The sequence below is a fragment of the Callithrix jacchus genome, chromosome 5 (assembly GCF_049354715.1).
Source record: "Callithrix jacchus isolate 240 chromosome 5, calJac240_pri, whole genome shotgun sequence".
In the NCBI taxonomy this organism is placed as follows: domain Eukaryota; kingdom Metazoa; phylum Chordata; class Mammalia; order Primates; family Cebidae; genus Callithrix; species Callithrix jacchus.
Genome location: NC_133506.1, coordinates 103,974,673 through 103,989,660, shown reverse-complemented (window position 1 = coordinate 103,989,660; position 14,988 = coordinate 103,974,673). Strand labels below are relative to the sequence as shown.

At 45.4% G+C, this 14,988-nt stretch overlaps 1 protein-coding gene across 15 annotated transcripts in view; it reads right to left on the bottom strand.

The window, feature by feature from the left end:
• Nucleotides 1-3,789: 3,789 nt before the first annotated feature.
• Nucleotides 3,790-14,988, bottom strand: part of SSH2 (slingshot protein phosphatase 2) — a 306,939-nt gene continuing 295,740 nt past the window's right edge. For all 15 annotated transcript variants that reach the window (XM_078373915.1, XM_035303255.3, XM_078373908.1 and 12 more), the window contains 2 exons: nucleotides 13,068-13,902; nucleotides 3,790-10,670 (listed from right to left, as the gene is read on the bottom strand). In XM_078373915.1, coding sequence (XP_078230041.1) covers nucleotides 8,586-10,670; nucleotides 13,068-13,902 — 2,920 coding nt within the window. In that variant the 3' untranslated portion in view covers nucleotides 3,790-8,585. The remainder of the gene's footprint in view (nucleotides 10,671-13,067; nucleotides 13,903-14,988) is intronic.

The window sequence follows — 14,988 nt, the reverse complement described above, 5'->3', positions numbered from 1 at the left end:
GGGGCCTAGCGTAGGGGCGGGGCCAGGGCCAAAGCTGCCCCGTCCCCTCCAGAGGCGGGAAAGTCGAGCGCTCCCGATCCCCTCTGAGCTTCCGTAGGCCTCGGAAAAGCCTCAAAAGTAAGTGTGCTGCTGTGTGCGGGGTGCGCACGCTCCTTCCCTCCCTCCGTGACTCTAGTAGGCTGGGGAGGCTTGGGTTCGCAGACACGGAGCAGGACGCTCGGCCCGGGAGCCGGTGAGGGGGCGCACGCCCCTAGAGCGGGCAGCCGTGCGAGATCAGGTGCCTCCGCCCGCATTCCAGCAGCAATCGCGCTCCCAATTTAGCTGTCCTGACCGGCCCGGGCTGCGAGACTGCACGTTCAGGCCCTAGAATATGAGGACCCAGGCTGATACTGATCCAGGGCACGTGCGAGGGCACCCGACACAGGGCTGTGAATGTTAGTTATTGTTATGAATGGGAAAAGCGGTCATTTGAGAAACCTAAAATGCTGGCTCTGTGCTAGACATTTCCCCCCATTAGAGAGGATTCCATGGAGCAGGGCAGGAAACAGCTGAAAGACCAAGGAGGGGACCAAGTGTAAAGTGAATCCACCTGACACTCCCTCCCCTCCCAGATGCAGGGGAAAGAGGCTGGCACAGATCTCTAGTCACATTTTAGGGGTCAGAGCAGCCAGCGCAGAGGTCAGACTCCTAATGTCTTCTGTGCCTTGTTTGAATTGGTGCCCGACTGTGTTCCAGGTAAGCTTCCCCATATCCCCCAATACCCACAGAACTGAATGTTGACTGAGGTCAAGGAGATTAAAGGGAATCTGATCAAAATACAGCCAGTGAAGACCATTAGTCCTGTGGCTCCATTTTACCCAGTGTCTGCACGTTGCCAGGATTTCTTCCCTTGGATCATAAGGGCATCATGGGGCCAGTTCTTACTTCCCACTCTCCAGGACATACCTGGGAGTGAATGGAACACAGCTTTCCGGAGGGCAGAGACCAGCACTGGGGAGAAAGGGGAGTGAAGGTGGTGAAACCATGAGGGGCCCCACAAGGCTCCTTTGTTTCTTTTGTGGACGAGTCAGTGGCTTGTGGGGAACAAAATCAAAAACTGTTACGAGTGCTCCAGAAATAACTCCTGGCATAGGGGTGCAGGGGCAGGGTATGAGGGTACATGAGTCACCTCTCTTTTACCTAAAGATTCCAGGCACATTATTAGGAGGAAAATACCTGAGTTACTCAGTTGCTCCTTTATAACAATAACCCATGCTTATGTGCTAGGCACTGGCACTGTTCTAAGGGCTTTATACATATCAATTTCATACTCCTCTAGGCCAGACCTGTTGGCTGCCGACTGTAATCCCAGCACTTTGGGAGGCTGAGGTGGGTGGATCACCTGAGGTCAGGAATTCAAGACCAGCCTGGCCAACATGGTGAAACCCCATCTCTACTAAAAATACAAGAATTAGCCAGGTGTGGTAGTGCACACCTGTAATCCCAGCTACTCAGGAGGCTGAGACACAAGAATCACTTGAACCTGGGAGGCGAAAGTTGCAGTGAGCTGAGATGGTGTCACCACACTTTAGCCTGGGTGACAGAGTGAGATTCTGTCTAAAAAAAACAAAAACAAACAAACAAACAAACAAAATCAGCCAAAAAGAAAACACCACAAAACAAAAACAAAAAACAATCCTCTAAGGTGGGCCCTGTTATTATCCCTATTTAACAGTTGAGGAAATGAAGCCACAGATGTTAGCTGACTTACCCATCACAACCTCAACTAGTAGTTGATGTAGCTACCATTCTTACCCAAGTGGTCTGGTATCTGGTCCATGCTTCTCAGCACCATTCATTTCTGCCTCTCCCTGAAGGACAGTGCCACTTTATCTCACATGTGCTAAGCTAAAGCATTACTGAGAGTTTATGCTGTGTGGCACAGAGGAAAGGATGCCTGGCATGAATTAAAAACCTGGTTCCAGTCCTGGCTCAATTGTCATATTTTTACAGCTCTCTGGGCTGTAAAATGAACAGGATTGGGTCAGATTCTTTCCAACTCTGCACCACTCATTAGCAGAGTAGGGATTTGATGTGGTGCCACCTCGGAAATAACCCCTTCCCTACTACCCCCACACTCCTCTTTAAAGAGAACAGGAGACTCCCTTCTAGAGGGAAGGGCTTGGGACTAGGAAGCAAGAATCCATCAGTGCATCCTCCCTTCAGTTCCATCATCTAGGAAGGGCAGTGCTTTCTGTGTACAGGGATTCAGATATTTGCTTGGGCCTGGTGTAGTTCAGCTCTGCCCTCTAGCCTTCTTCCAGCTGCCAAGGCCTGGCAGAGCTGTGAGTGGGCAGAGTTAAGGCAGGAAGAACCAACCAGGGGAAGAAGCTACTTGGGCTTGGTGCCTCCCTTTCGAACTGTTAGCTCTGGACTGCAATCCATAGAAGACAGCCATGGATTTCATCTTTTAGGAAGCCATTTTCTGGATGAGGTAGTCTGGTAACTTAACCATGATTTGGTCCATCTGCTTTGGCTAGAAAGCCAAGACTGAGGTTATCTAGATTGGTCAGGGATCCGAGGCACTCTTAGAATAATTTTGTGAAAGGCCTTACCTTCAACATCATGCACTCCAGCTAAAGACCAGCACTGTGGCCCTCCCACTTGATATGGATGATTCAGAATGAAGCAAGCTGACTTTAGTTCAAGGCAGTGTGTTTTTTTTTTTTTTGGTTGGGGGGAACTTCACTAAATTTTGTTAGCAATTGGAACTGGAAACTGAGCTCTCCCTAGATGGTAGCACTCCCTTGTATGTGATGAATGGCACCACTAAACATCTCACGATGAATCTGTGTGGAAAGGTGGGAGAAGTGGGGATACCCCCTAGGCCATTTTACAGAACTGCCTTTTGTCCCCTTCTCCTATGTCAGTGACACCAATGTTTCTCTTCTAATGGTGGGAATAATGAGCTTTATTTATTTATTTAAAGAGACAGGATCTTGATATGTTGCCCAGGCTGGAGTGCAGTGGCCCTTCACAGGCACGATCCCACTACTGATCAGCATGGGAGTTTTGACCTGCTCTGTTTCCGACCTGGGCCAGTTCACCCCTCCTTTGGCAACCTGGTGGTCCCCCACTCCCAGGAGGTCATCATATTGATGCTGAACTTAGTGTGGATACCCGATCAGCATAGTGCACTACAGCCCAGAACTCCTGGGCTCAAGAGATCCTCCAGCCTCAGCCTCCCAAATAGCTGGGACTACAGATACGTGCCACCACACCTGGCAATAAGATTTTATTTCTTTGGAAATTCATGTCCCATTTCTAGAAATTTTTCAGTGGGCTGAGATGCCTTGAGCTGAAAGCTTGTTAGCTCTTGCCCACTATGTCCAGAGAGGTCACCCACCAAACAAATCCAGTCTGTTGGGGCAGGTGACCACAGCTGTCCCAGATCAGTCACTCTGCAGCACATATGGAGGAGGAATTTTGGTCCCTTTGCTTTTTCATTCTTCTAACATTCAGGTGGTAGCATTGGCAAGTGCCTCCTTAACCTGGCACATTCCCAGCTTGGTCACTTGATTGGAGCCACACTGCCTGAAATAATCTTTAGTGATCCTATCTCCTGTCTAGTCTTTTACTTTGTGGACAGGTAGCAAGTTTCATTTATTTTTGAGGTACCTCAGCTCTCTCTTCAGGGTGACATGACTGGGATGAATCATTGAGAACTACTGCTTGTTCACTGTGTTCCCTCTTCTAACCCTTACACTTCTCCAGCACCTCCCTCCTTTGTTGCATCTGATGACGTACACGTTTCATCTTCAAAATAAAAATTTATTCAATCTGTAACAAGAACATTTAATCTGCACATTTGCACACAAGTTCACATTTAAAAACAGCGGAGCACATCAGTAATAAAAAAATCTATGGTACAAGTGGAACATCTCAACCACCAGGAAGATTAAGGAAGGAGATGAGACCACTCTATTTTCTGCTTCAAATGCCTCAAAAAGGTCCCAGAGATTCCAGGGAGCACCTGCTTTAATAAAATGCGAGCATAAAAGTTTGGGGTGGTTTGGGGCAAAGGTAACAGTCAGAGGGAGAGTCTTCTGGACTTGTTTTCCATGTTTAGAACAAGTCCTACAAAACAAAGCAGGAAAAAAGAAGAAGAAAAGGCACCTTTAGATATGCCAAGCAAACCAAAATCCACAAAACATAAAAATGAAACATTTCCCTGTGGGCTTACTGATTGGGAAGCACTTCAGGGCCAGTTACCCAGTTTTTAGTTTGGGTATCAGCTCTGCATGTGTACACAGGACACTGCCACCAGTATTGCTTTGAGGACACAGATGGCAGTACCCGTCAAATGCCTCTTGGGGGATTCTTCAAGCTGATTAAGGATGATTCCAGTTTAGAAATCCTGTCCTAGATCTCTGGGGCACTGAGAAAATGAGGCTGGTTCTCTTCTCATAGCAGGAGCCAGGGCTAGTCACCCTCCATTTCCAGGCTGGAAAAGTACAGAAGTAGCCTGCAATAGCTCTTCATGGCATCAAGGGACTCCACACCCTGGGAGAAGGGTTAGGAATGTGCAGCTTCCTGCTTTGGTGGCAGGCCTTTTCCTAATATGCATGTCAGAGGAGTGGAGGCAGCAAATACGCTTGTGTCTAATACATGCCTTGATCTTTTAGGTTGGAAGGGAAAACAAAGTCCAAGATGCTTTTAAGTTGGATTGGTACTGAAACAGCTAAAATTTCATCTTATCCACCATCAAAAAGCAAAACAAAATTAAACAAAATGACACTAGCCATTCACCATTACAACCATCACTATAAGACATATCATCACTGAGGAAATGACAACTATTTCCATAGGGAGTGCTGGCTGGGAATGCAGGACACAGATGGAAGTCAGCTTCAGGGTATGCCCACCTATTCACAAGGGCTGACCATTATGGCACTGCTCTGCAAGAGGATACAGGACAGCCAGGGCACAGATGCCTGCAGGACTGAGTGGCCAACAAGATGATGAACATTTTAATATTCAAAGTGTAAACAAGGTATCCACAAATAGTCCAAAAAAGCCAAAGAATGGCTTTATTTAAAAAATTTTAAATGCCCTTAAAAGTGACTTTTTGCATAATGCTTTAAAAAAAAAAACTCTCACAAAAACATTTTTACCAAACATGCCTAGATCAATTCACAACTGAAATCCTCAGATGAAACAGGTGAACACTTCTGTGACCTACTACATCTCAGAAGCTTCTTAGAGGAAGCTTTGGGTTTACCCAATAGCATCTGTCTGGGTCCTGTTGAGCAGGAGACCTCAGAGCCTGGGGCACTGAGATCTTCAGGCTGACCTTGGAGCTCTGGTAGTTTGCAAAATGAGGAGGAGGAATTATCAGTAGGGATTTATTTGACACAGAACCAGAAAAGATCCTGAAGAGACTAAGAAAGGAGGAATGATCCCAAACATTTAGCATCTAAAAGGCAACGGAAATGTGGAGAGGTGAATATTACTGTACTACGCCTCTACTATAGTATCCATTACTTCTAGATGTTTCCAAAAATCAAGAAAGGGTTGGGGTTTCCCTTTCTACTGACCAGGTTCAGCTCAAATTCTGTATACTCCTGGGGCTTTTACCCCATGCACCAAAACATCAGCTCTTTTTATGCATGTACACATATGTGTACACTTGCACACACACTCCTCCAGAATAACTGAGAGTATATGGTGGTTTAAAGAGGGAGAGACAGTAAGAGGGAGAGAAGGAGAGAGAGAGAGAGGGCAAGAGGTCATGGTTTTTCCTGTTCATCTTGGCCAGTCTATCAAATCTGCTGTTTCAGGTCTGGGCTTTCCGTGAACAGAAAAAAAGGGAAACAGACCACTGGAGATTATAAGAGTCTGAAGAGAAGGAAGTCTGGAAAGTCCTTGACAGCTCATTATGCACCTCCCCTGGACATTGCTCAGCTATGTAAATAACTCAGGAACACCCAATTCTGGGAGTCTGAAAGGGCTGGAAAATTTCCTTGGCATGGCTGAATTACAGACACTCCGCAGAAGATGTTTATTTAGGCAGGTAAACACTAAATGATTAAAAAATGTAATTATAAAAAGGTAGAAACACTATTTCCTCTGCTCTTAAAGAAAAGTTGTCCCCCCACCCCAGAGCATTCATGGGTTTTGTCCCATCTTGTTCTTATTTAATGCAGTGAGTGAGCATTAAACACAGTGGTGGGAGAAAAGGGAAAAGTCCAAACTTTGGTCCTGCTTGTACTTCTTAATGCATGGGATGTCATCATCATCAGGGGTTACCAGGAGTGGATGCCACTCTTAACTTCCAGTGCAAATCCTCTCCCCACCCTGCACAATTTCCTGCCCTTCCCCATCATATTGGTAGTGGCACTGCTTCAAGGCAGGGCAGTCTCGATGGAAGAGTCTTGGAAATCCATAACCCTGTCTCAGGCCTCCTCACACTGGTTCATACCACCTAACAAAACACTTTACAACACACAAATATCCAGGAATCACAAAACTGTGTGGATGATATACTTGAACATTCAAGGAAACTACTGAGCAACAGCACAGGGTACACATAATCACTACACCATGAAGACGCTTTTAGCAAGTGGTTTCTGTCCAGCCTGCCTCCTGGCAGTGACGTCAGACCCAACCTTGGCTTCCATACAACTTCACAGCTCCTCTTTATCCTCAGTTTACCTTTTCTGTATCTTTTATGCTGCCCTGCCATCTGCCCCATCAAACTCTGGCCTCTGACATCACGTTGACAGTCTATGCATTTGTATTTTCCTCTCAGTGCTGCAATGAGCCAAAAACCTGTCTCCAGTCTGTACTCAGTCAATCCTCAATAATGTGGACATCAACAAAAGCTAACAGAAAGCAAATCTGCAAGCCTCTTCCGTTTTAATGAGCCACAGAGGTGTTTCATGCCAGGCTAAATCTGTTTTCTGTAAGAAGCTACAAGAGGCTTGTTTATGGCAGGTGCTCCTGCGTTAAGAATCTCCACGACAGTAGCAAAGCGACAGCATCCTAAATGGAGTCGCTGTGGGCACTTGCCCTTGGCTGAGACCGCTCCTGTGGCCTTCAGCCTCCACTAGGAGCTTCCACTCTGGGCAGTTCACATACAATTCCTGGCTGTGGTTGAGATACTGGCAAACACTGTTCTGGGATTTCAGTCTCAAAGAAAAATCAGCTTTCAGTCACACTGTGACCTAATGGGAGCCTTTAGGGGTGTCTCTGAGGAAGAAGTTACTAATACATAATTTGGCAGGAGCTGGTGATTAGAAGTCTCCATTTAAACAACTACAACCACCATCAACATACTGTATAGATTCCTATCAACACCCAACAGTTTTATTTCTGGTGTCTGTGTGTTTTCCAGTTGCAACTCTACTCCTTCTTAAAAAGAATAAATCAAAAAATACCCTACCACATGAACAACAAAACACTGTGACAGCGACAATATTATGTACATAAATACTGTGTATAAACTTTAGAGAAATGACAAACCTTCCAGGAAAAGGAAAAAAAAGTCAAGTGTTAACAGTGATAATACAGAAAAGAAAATGTTGCATTCAATGGTGTTAAACATATGAACAATTCAAATATAATCTATGAAATTAAAAAAAAGTAGGCAGCATGGGGGCAACAAGCACTGGGAAGGAAAATAAACTGGAAGAAAATATGGCCATTAAACTCAGAAGGCCCAAAGAATTATTCAAGTAGTGGAAGGGTTAAAACCCTACATGCTTATTCATTTTACAAGAACACACTGACTTTCGATTGCTGCTTTTCAAACATGTCACTATTGTGGTTTTAGTTGGGAGGACACTGCAGAGCTCGTTTTTCTGGCAGGGAGAAACAAGAGGCCCACCTGTGTGGATCCCACTGCCCTAGCAGTTTCTGGGAAGCAGCCTCTCCACCCCCAACTTGATGTCTTCCTCCTCTTATCATGCTTTCCTCTACAGAAGACCACTTGGGTTTCATTTGGAGTCCTCTTTTAATTTCATTTCAAAAATAATTTTCTTGGGGAAAAAACTATAAGATAAATTTGCAGAGCCAGCCATTATCATGCCTTACTGTAATGATACAACTTGAATACCGAAGACAATTTTTTAAAGCAACGTAGAACCTGCCTCCTTCAGTGCCTCAGGTCTGAAAACCAAACCATCATCACAAAGGCGGGGGAACACTTTCAATTCCCAGCTTTATCTCCAGCCTTCTGAATCTGCTTCCTTCCCTCAATCAAGCAACTAGGCCTTTTCTCGCAGGACAAAAGGAGAAACAGGTGGCAGCTGACTGAAAAACAGCAATTTGCCTTTGATAAAGGTGTTCTCTGAAAATGACTTTTTTTTGAGGTTTGATTTTTTTAAAATAAAAAATGATAAATGGTCTTGCCATCCAGATCTATCTCTCTTTCCCCTTACATATACACACACATACACACTGAAAAACCAAACCCTGCATGCGCCAGAAACAGTAAAATGACCAAAATATTATAAAATTAACCAATAAAGTGCATGTTCCTTACATATTACACCTGCCCCTTTTACAAACTTTTCTTCTAGAAAGTCACATGTGTAGGCTCAGAATCACATGGTATTATAGAAGGGGTTGGTTGTCCGTTTTTTGTCATTTGCCTTTTCCAGTCTCCTAAGGGGGTGAGTTCTGCCCTGTTGCTGACGGGGTGCCACGGCTAGCCCGGGGGCTGGGCATGCACACTGTAGTCCCTGGGTCTGTAGCACGGGAAGGCCTCCTTCAGAACTAGTCAATTCAGGTCCTGCCCTGGGGAGCAAACACTGCTGACTGGAACCAAATTCTTTGGCATACTGCACAAGGGGCCTCTCCACTGGCTTGCTCTGCACAACACACTCTGTTGTTGTGAGCTGTTCTACAAGATACTTGGTGGGCTCTGGGTTGTGGGGGGCACCTGGGTTTTCTAGGGACTCTTGGTCCTCCATGGCGTGCATGCCTGAGTCTGTTCTGAGGAAAGGCTGAAGCAGTTTGAGATGAGGGAATTCACAGGAGGCAGGCTTCCTCTCTGGTAAACAGTCTTTACAGAGGTCCAAGTAACCTAATTTGGCGAGAGAAGCTGAGCGCCTCATTTGGGATGGTTTGGTGAGCCCTGTCTGGAAAACTGCTCGAGACTCAATTTCTTTAGCATGCTCCTTCACCACACCAGGGCTGTGGCTGAGACCTTTTATGTTTTCACTACTAGAGCTATGTGGGAGTCGACAGGCTACAGGTAATGGGTCCAGTTTCTCCTGTAACTCCCCACTGTTGTCACCAAGTTTACTTATTAAACTTAGGTCTTCGCTACTTAGCCGGGAGTCCTTATATGGCACCTCATTGCCACTGAAGAGAGGGCTCTCTTGACTTTCTTCCCAGCTAACCTGTTCTGTGGAGGGCTCATCTGTGGTGCTGCTCTGCTTTGTGAAGCCTTCCAGGTGAACCATAGTCTGGGGATGCAGGTAATCCTGAGTGACAGACAGTAACTGGTTTGTGTGACTGACAAAAGGTGCTGCTATCTCCGGGGCTGTCGACAGGCTGTTGCCTCTGTCTTCAGGGCTACTCAGCATGGAGATTGGGTGGTCAGTGGGCCTGCTGTGCTCAGGAGAGGAAGAGTGAGGCAGAGGTAGCACTTGGGGGTGCAGAGAAACCTGATTGGAGTCCAGAGTCCTGTTTAGATTTTCATCCAGTGCGCAGAGCACAGTGACAGATTTTTCCACTTTCACTTTCCTCAGTCCTTGCTCTCGGTTCTTCTCACTAGTGGCTATTTCACTCCCTGGCCCAGTGTGATCAGGTGATGTAACTGTATACTCAATGATTTCTACTCTCTTGGGAAGAGGAAGAAGGACTGCCTGTGTCTCAGACTCCTGGTATGGAATCACAGTCCTTAGATCCTTCAGGACTTCTTCCTGCTGTGTTCCAGTATCTGACCCTGGGCCCTCCTGAGGAACTGGCAAGTGGTCAAACTCTGGCACCTTGGGAGCTGGAACAGTGACATTCTGCTCAGAATGGGACAGTGAACCAGCCTCAGACCCACTGTATTTCCCTTTGCCTTTGCTCATCTCTGGTTCCTTGGGGACAAATGAATGTTCTGGGGTAGCTTCATCACTTTTCCCTTTTGGAGCTAGGTCTGCTACAGAAGAATCATTCTTTGAATTCTTACGAGTGGACAATGAGGTACATGTCGGGGCAGCACCGTGATGCTCTTGCTCCTGCCGTAAGCGCTCTTCGAACTCCAAGGTGGCTCGCCTCACAGACCCAGGGTACCACTTGGCACCTGGGTGCATCCCTAAGGCCTGGAGCTCTTGTTCTCCCTCAGCAGGTTCCTCTTCTTCCATGTCTGCTATAGATGAGTGTGTGGTTAGGCAGCCTTCTTGGTTGTATATCCCTGAGTCTTTGGCTGCTTCAGGCTGGGCTGTGCAGGAGCCCTCATCTTGCTCCACATGTCCAGGTTTGTTCTCTGGGGTCTGGGCCCTCTCAAGGGGCAGCTCATGGATGCTGTTCTTCTTTGGTGTATGGCATGGGTTGGATAAGATGTCTCCTTTCAGTTGAACCTGTCCAACTCCTTGGCTGATGGACTCAATTTCAGTGACAATTTCTTTGACTGAAATTGCATTTTCTAAGTGAGACTGCATGAAGATGTCTGGGCTGACGAGTTCTGAGATTGCCTAAGAAAAGAAAGTAGTGAGATGATTATGGAGAATTATAGTCTAATTGAAAATGCTGGATTTTCTGCTTATTAATCCTCTGATCCAGGACAACCTATCTGGCTATGAGAATACAAATCATGGAGTGCCTGGGACCATACTCTGCCCATCTGTTTTGTCAGACTACAAGAAAAAAACTGAATTCAACAAAATTTGTTATAGGTTGTGATACTGTCTACCAAACTTTCTGTTCTGTCTACTTAAGCAGAATTCCAATCTAATGAATAGCAAATACCTTTGGAGGCGCCTATAATCTATGTCTCCCTAAGACTATGAGCCTCCAGAATTCAGGCCATACTGTGGTAAATGAAACCTTTCCCTTATGGCCTATCAACTTCCAGTTTGATCCTAACCTATCTGAGGGAAAGTGTTCCATTCAAGGGCTAAGTGGCCCACTTAGATATGTCCCAGTGATAGGGCAAGATGGACGAGGCTATCATCTGATGGTTGCTTTGGAGACTCACTGCTCTCTTCGCTCCTTCGTCTTGCTAGCTTTCACCCACATCCTCCCACTGCTTCCCCTGGCAGCAGCATCCCAGTACTTACAAGCAGGGGCATACACTATCTGACTACACAGTCTCTAAGTTTTACATGATTCCTTCTTGGAATGGTTTACTTGGCTTACATAGCTATATTCCTTAACAAACTTAGAAATCATAACTCTCTAATTTTACTATTTTGCCAATTACAAATTCCCAGGTGGATTTAGAACAAGGGCAGAGAATACTGACGAATGCAAAATCAGGTCCTACTGTAAAAAAACAAAACAAAAACTCAAAATCTGGGAATGATCCTTGGATACCTCTTAAAGTAGTTATCATTATGGCTATCAATCTAGTTAACATTTTTTTTTTTTTTGAGACAGAGTTTCGCTCTTTTTACCCAGACTGGAGTGCAATGGCGCAATCTCGGCTCACCGCAACCTCTGCCTCCTGGGTTCAGGCAATTCTCCTGCCTCAGCCTCCTGAGTAGCTGGGATTACAGGCACGCGCCACTATGCCCAGCTAATTTTTTGTATTTTTAGTAGAGACGGGGTTTCACCATGTTGACCAGGATGGTCTCGATCTCTTGACCTCATGATCCACCCGCCTTGGCCTCCCAAAGTGCTGGGATTACAGGCTTGAGCCACCGCGCCCAGCTTAGTTAACATTTTTATAAGCCTTCAAAGTATATTTCCCTGGGAACTGCTCTGGTCTTTCTCTTTCAAAAGAGAGTCAGAGTTAGTACAAACTAACAAGGTCAGTAATGCCTTTGGGGGAAATGTGCCATGACATCAGGCAGAGGCAAACTTGCCAAGACTGGGAGAGAAGCCATAGTGGGCCCAGTATGTGCATGGGCCATGGAGGGAGTGCTCATATGACCAGGGACTTTGCAGAAAGGCTATTTCTGTCAGTGCTGCTACAGTCACTGGCCCAAGGGAAAGCACAAGCATTCTGCCTTCTCCGTAAAAAGGAAACAGAGGCACAGCCTTGGGAGTGGTGGAAAGACAGAAGCAGAGGCAAGAATCACAGTGGGGTAGAGTTAAGGAGAGAGAACAAATCAGTAACGGACAAAGTGGTATACATAAGTAGACGGACATCAGGAGATGAAAAGAATCTACCTAGCTCCACTAAAATCATTAAGTGAAGTTTGGTATGTTAGAGTAAATGTGTCACAGTTTATTCCTCTAACTACTGTGTCGTATTCATTTAAGACACTACTGTTTATAAGATGCATCACAATGCCATAAATGTCAAAATATGAGTAAGCGTGAGTCTTAGAATTGATGCAATATAGTGATTCTTTCCCTGGTTTGAGATGGCTTGTAAGAGCTTCTATGCCACAAAGAAGAATCTTAGAATTCTGTCTGCTTGCAAATTCATTTCCCCTTGATTCTTAAGTACCACAGCATTGGAGATGAAGAAGACAGGCACATTATTAACAGCAGGAACTCAGCACGGGAAGCAGTTGCTACTCTAACAACTGTTCACATACATCTAGTCTTTGACTTTTCTGAGACAATAAGAATTTCCCAAACGAATCTATCTTCTCAGAAACACAGCTCTCACTCATGCAGTATCTGAGTCCCTGGCATTTTTTTGGTAAGATCTGATATTACCTGCTTTGGACTTCTCATCATTCAGTCACGACAATTGTTTGGCTAACCCCTTCCTCTGTCATCCCCTCTTAGAAGTGCTTCCAATGACATCAGAAAGATGAAATTCCCAAAAGGAAGATTATTTAAAAAATATTTAAACCTTAAGTTTTCAAAGAAAATCTTAGCCAGACACTCCATCAAAAATAAACGTAACAGAATCCAAAATGCTTTGCCTTTGAAGAGAACTTCATTAGGTGGAAAACTATACAGATAGTTTTTACCTTTGACTGTTCCTCATCCATTGAAGATTCTTCTAATGCATGGGGAGTATTACTCAAAGAGCTGCTTCTCTGGTCATCAGCTGTCACTTTGGAAGGGGCTACTTCTATCACTGAAGGCCGACAGCTCTCACTCCTTCCTCCTCCCAGTTCCTCCATCCTTGAATGGGAAAAAGATCGTGACCGGGTTTCTTGGGAGAGCTCCACAAACTTCTCTAGGGCACTAAAAAAGTCAATGCGATCTGTACTGAAATCTGAGATTTCAGTTTGGCAACTGGGCTGGGGGCTTGGTGACTCAGGATCAGGGGACATAGGGAGGTCTTTCAGTCGAGATGTCAATTCTTCCATAGGCAGTAGGTGGACATTCATGTCTGCTTTCAGTGCATCTGTCTCCAAATCTTCCACTGTTAAGTCTGGAAACTTGTCGGCCATTTCTGGGACATGTCCAGGCTGAATTAAGGCTTTGGATGCATGGCAGTTGTCAAGAGGAAATTTTGATTCATTCAGACAACACCCTGATGAGCATCCATTGATGTCATTTAAGTTTAATTCATCTTCAATCTGTCCGGCATGAAATTCCCTAGAAGTAAACTCCAAGCAGATCATTCTTTCTTTGGTACACAGGTCTTTCTGATTTGTATCTTGTGGGATTACATGTTCCACAAAGACAGGAGGTATGGATGGGTGACTGTCCATGGTTTTTACCTCAGCAATCTGGTCTGCTGAGGTGGTGATCTCCTTCTTGTTGAGTTCTAGCCCAGGTTTGCAGATGGGTTCGTGGTGGTCTGAGAGGTCACTATCTGAATGAGATCTCCACAGTTTGTTATGCCGCTGTTTGCTGTGGAGGACATACACAGGAAATAATCTAGTTTGTAAAGATAATCAACACCCTCCCAGGAAAAACACTCTCAGATAAATCTTAACTTGCAATGCTTTGTTATTGCTCAATGGAACTACACAATAAATGTTTGAAAAGACACTCAGTAGCAAAAAAAAACAAAGCAAAACAACAACAAATGAATGTGAGATCTGATTTTTTTACCTAATCAGACCGACAGGAATTAAAATGGTTGGTAACAGCAAGTGTTGATGATGGTATGGCCAAACAAGCTCTCTCATACACTGTTGGCAGGAGGAGTGTGAATTGCAGAATATTTTGTTTTTTTCTGACAGTCTTGCTTTGTCGCCCAGGCTGCAGTGCAGTGGCATAATCTCAGCTCACTACAACCTACGCTTCCCAGATTCAAGCAATTCTCCCACCTCAGCCTCCAGAGTAGCTGGGATTACAGGAGCATGCCACCACACCTGGCTAATTTTTGTCTTTTTAGTGCACACGATGTTTTGCCATGTTGGCCAGACCTCAACTGATCTGCCCACCTCGGCCCCCCATCACACCTGGTTGAATTGTAGAATTTTTTTTTTTTGAGACAGAATTTCGCTCTTTTTATCCAGGCTGGAGTGCAATGGCGCAATCTTGGCTCACTGCAACCTCCACCTCCTGGGTTTAGGCAATTCTCCTGCCTCAGCCACCTGAGTAGCTGGGATTATAGGCACGCGCCACCGTGCCCAGCTAATTTTTTGTATTTTTAGTAGAGACGGGGCTTCACCATATTGACCAGGATGGTCTTGATCTCTTGACCTTGTGATCCACCCGCCTTGGCCTCCCAAAGTGCTGGGATTAGAGGCTTGAGCCACCGCATCCGACCCTGAATTGTAGAATTTTAAAGACTGAAATCTGGCAATAGCTCTTTAAATTTAACCCTTTAACCAAAAATTCTTAATATATTTTTCTTGGAGAAATACTACTACAAGTGCACACAGATATCTATATGGCTGGGCGTGGTGTCTCACACCTGAAATCCCAGCACTTTTTGGGAGGCCAAGGCAGGCAGATTGCTTGAGCCCAGGAATTTGAGACCAGCCT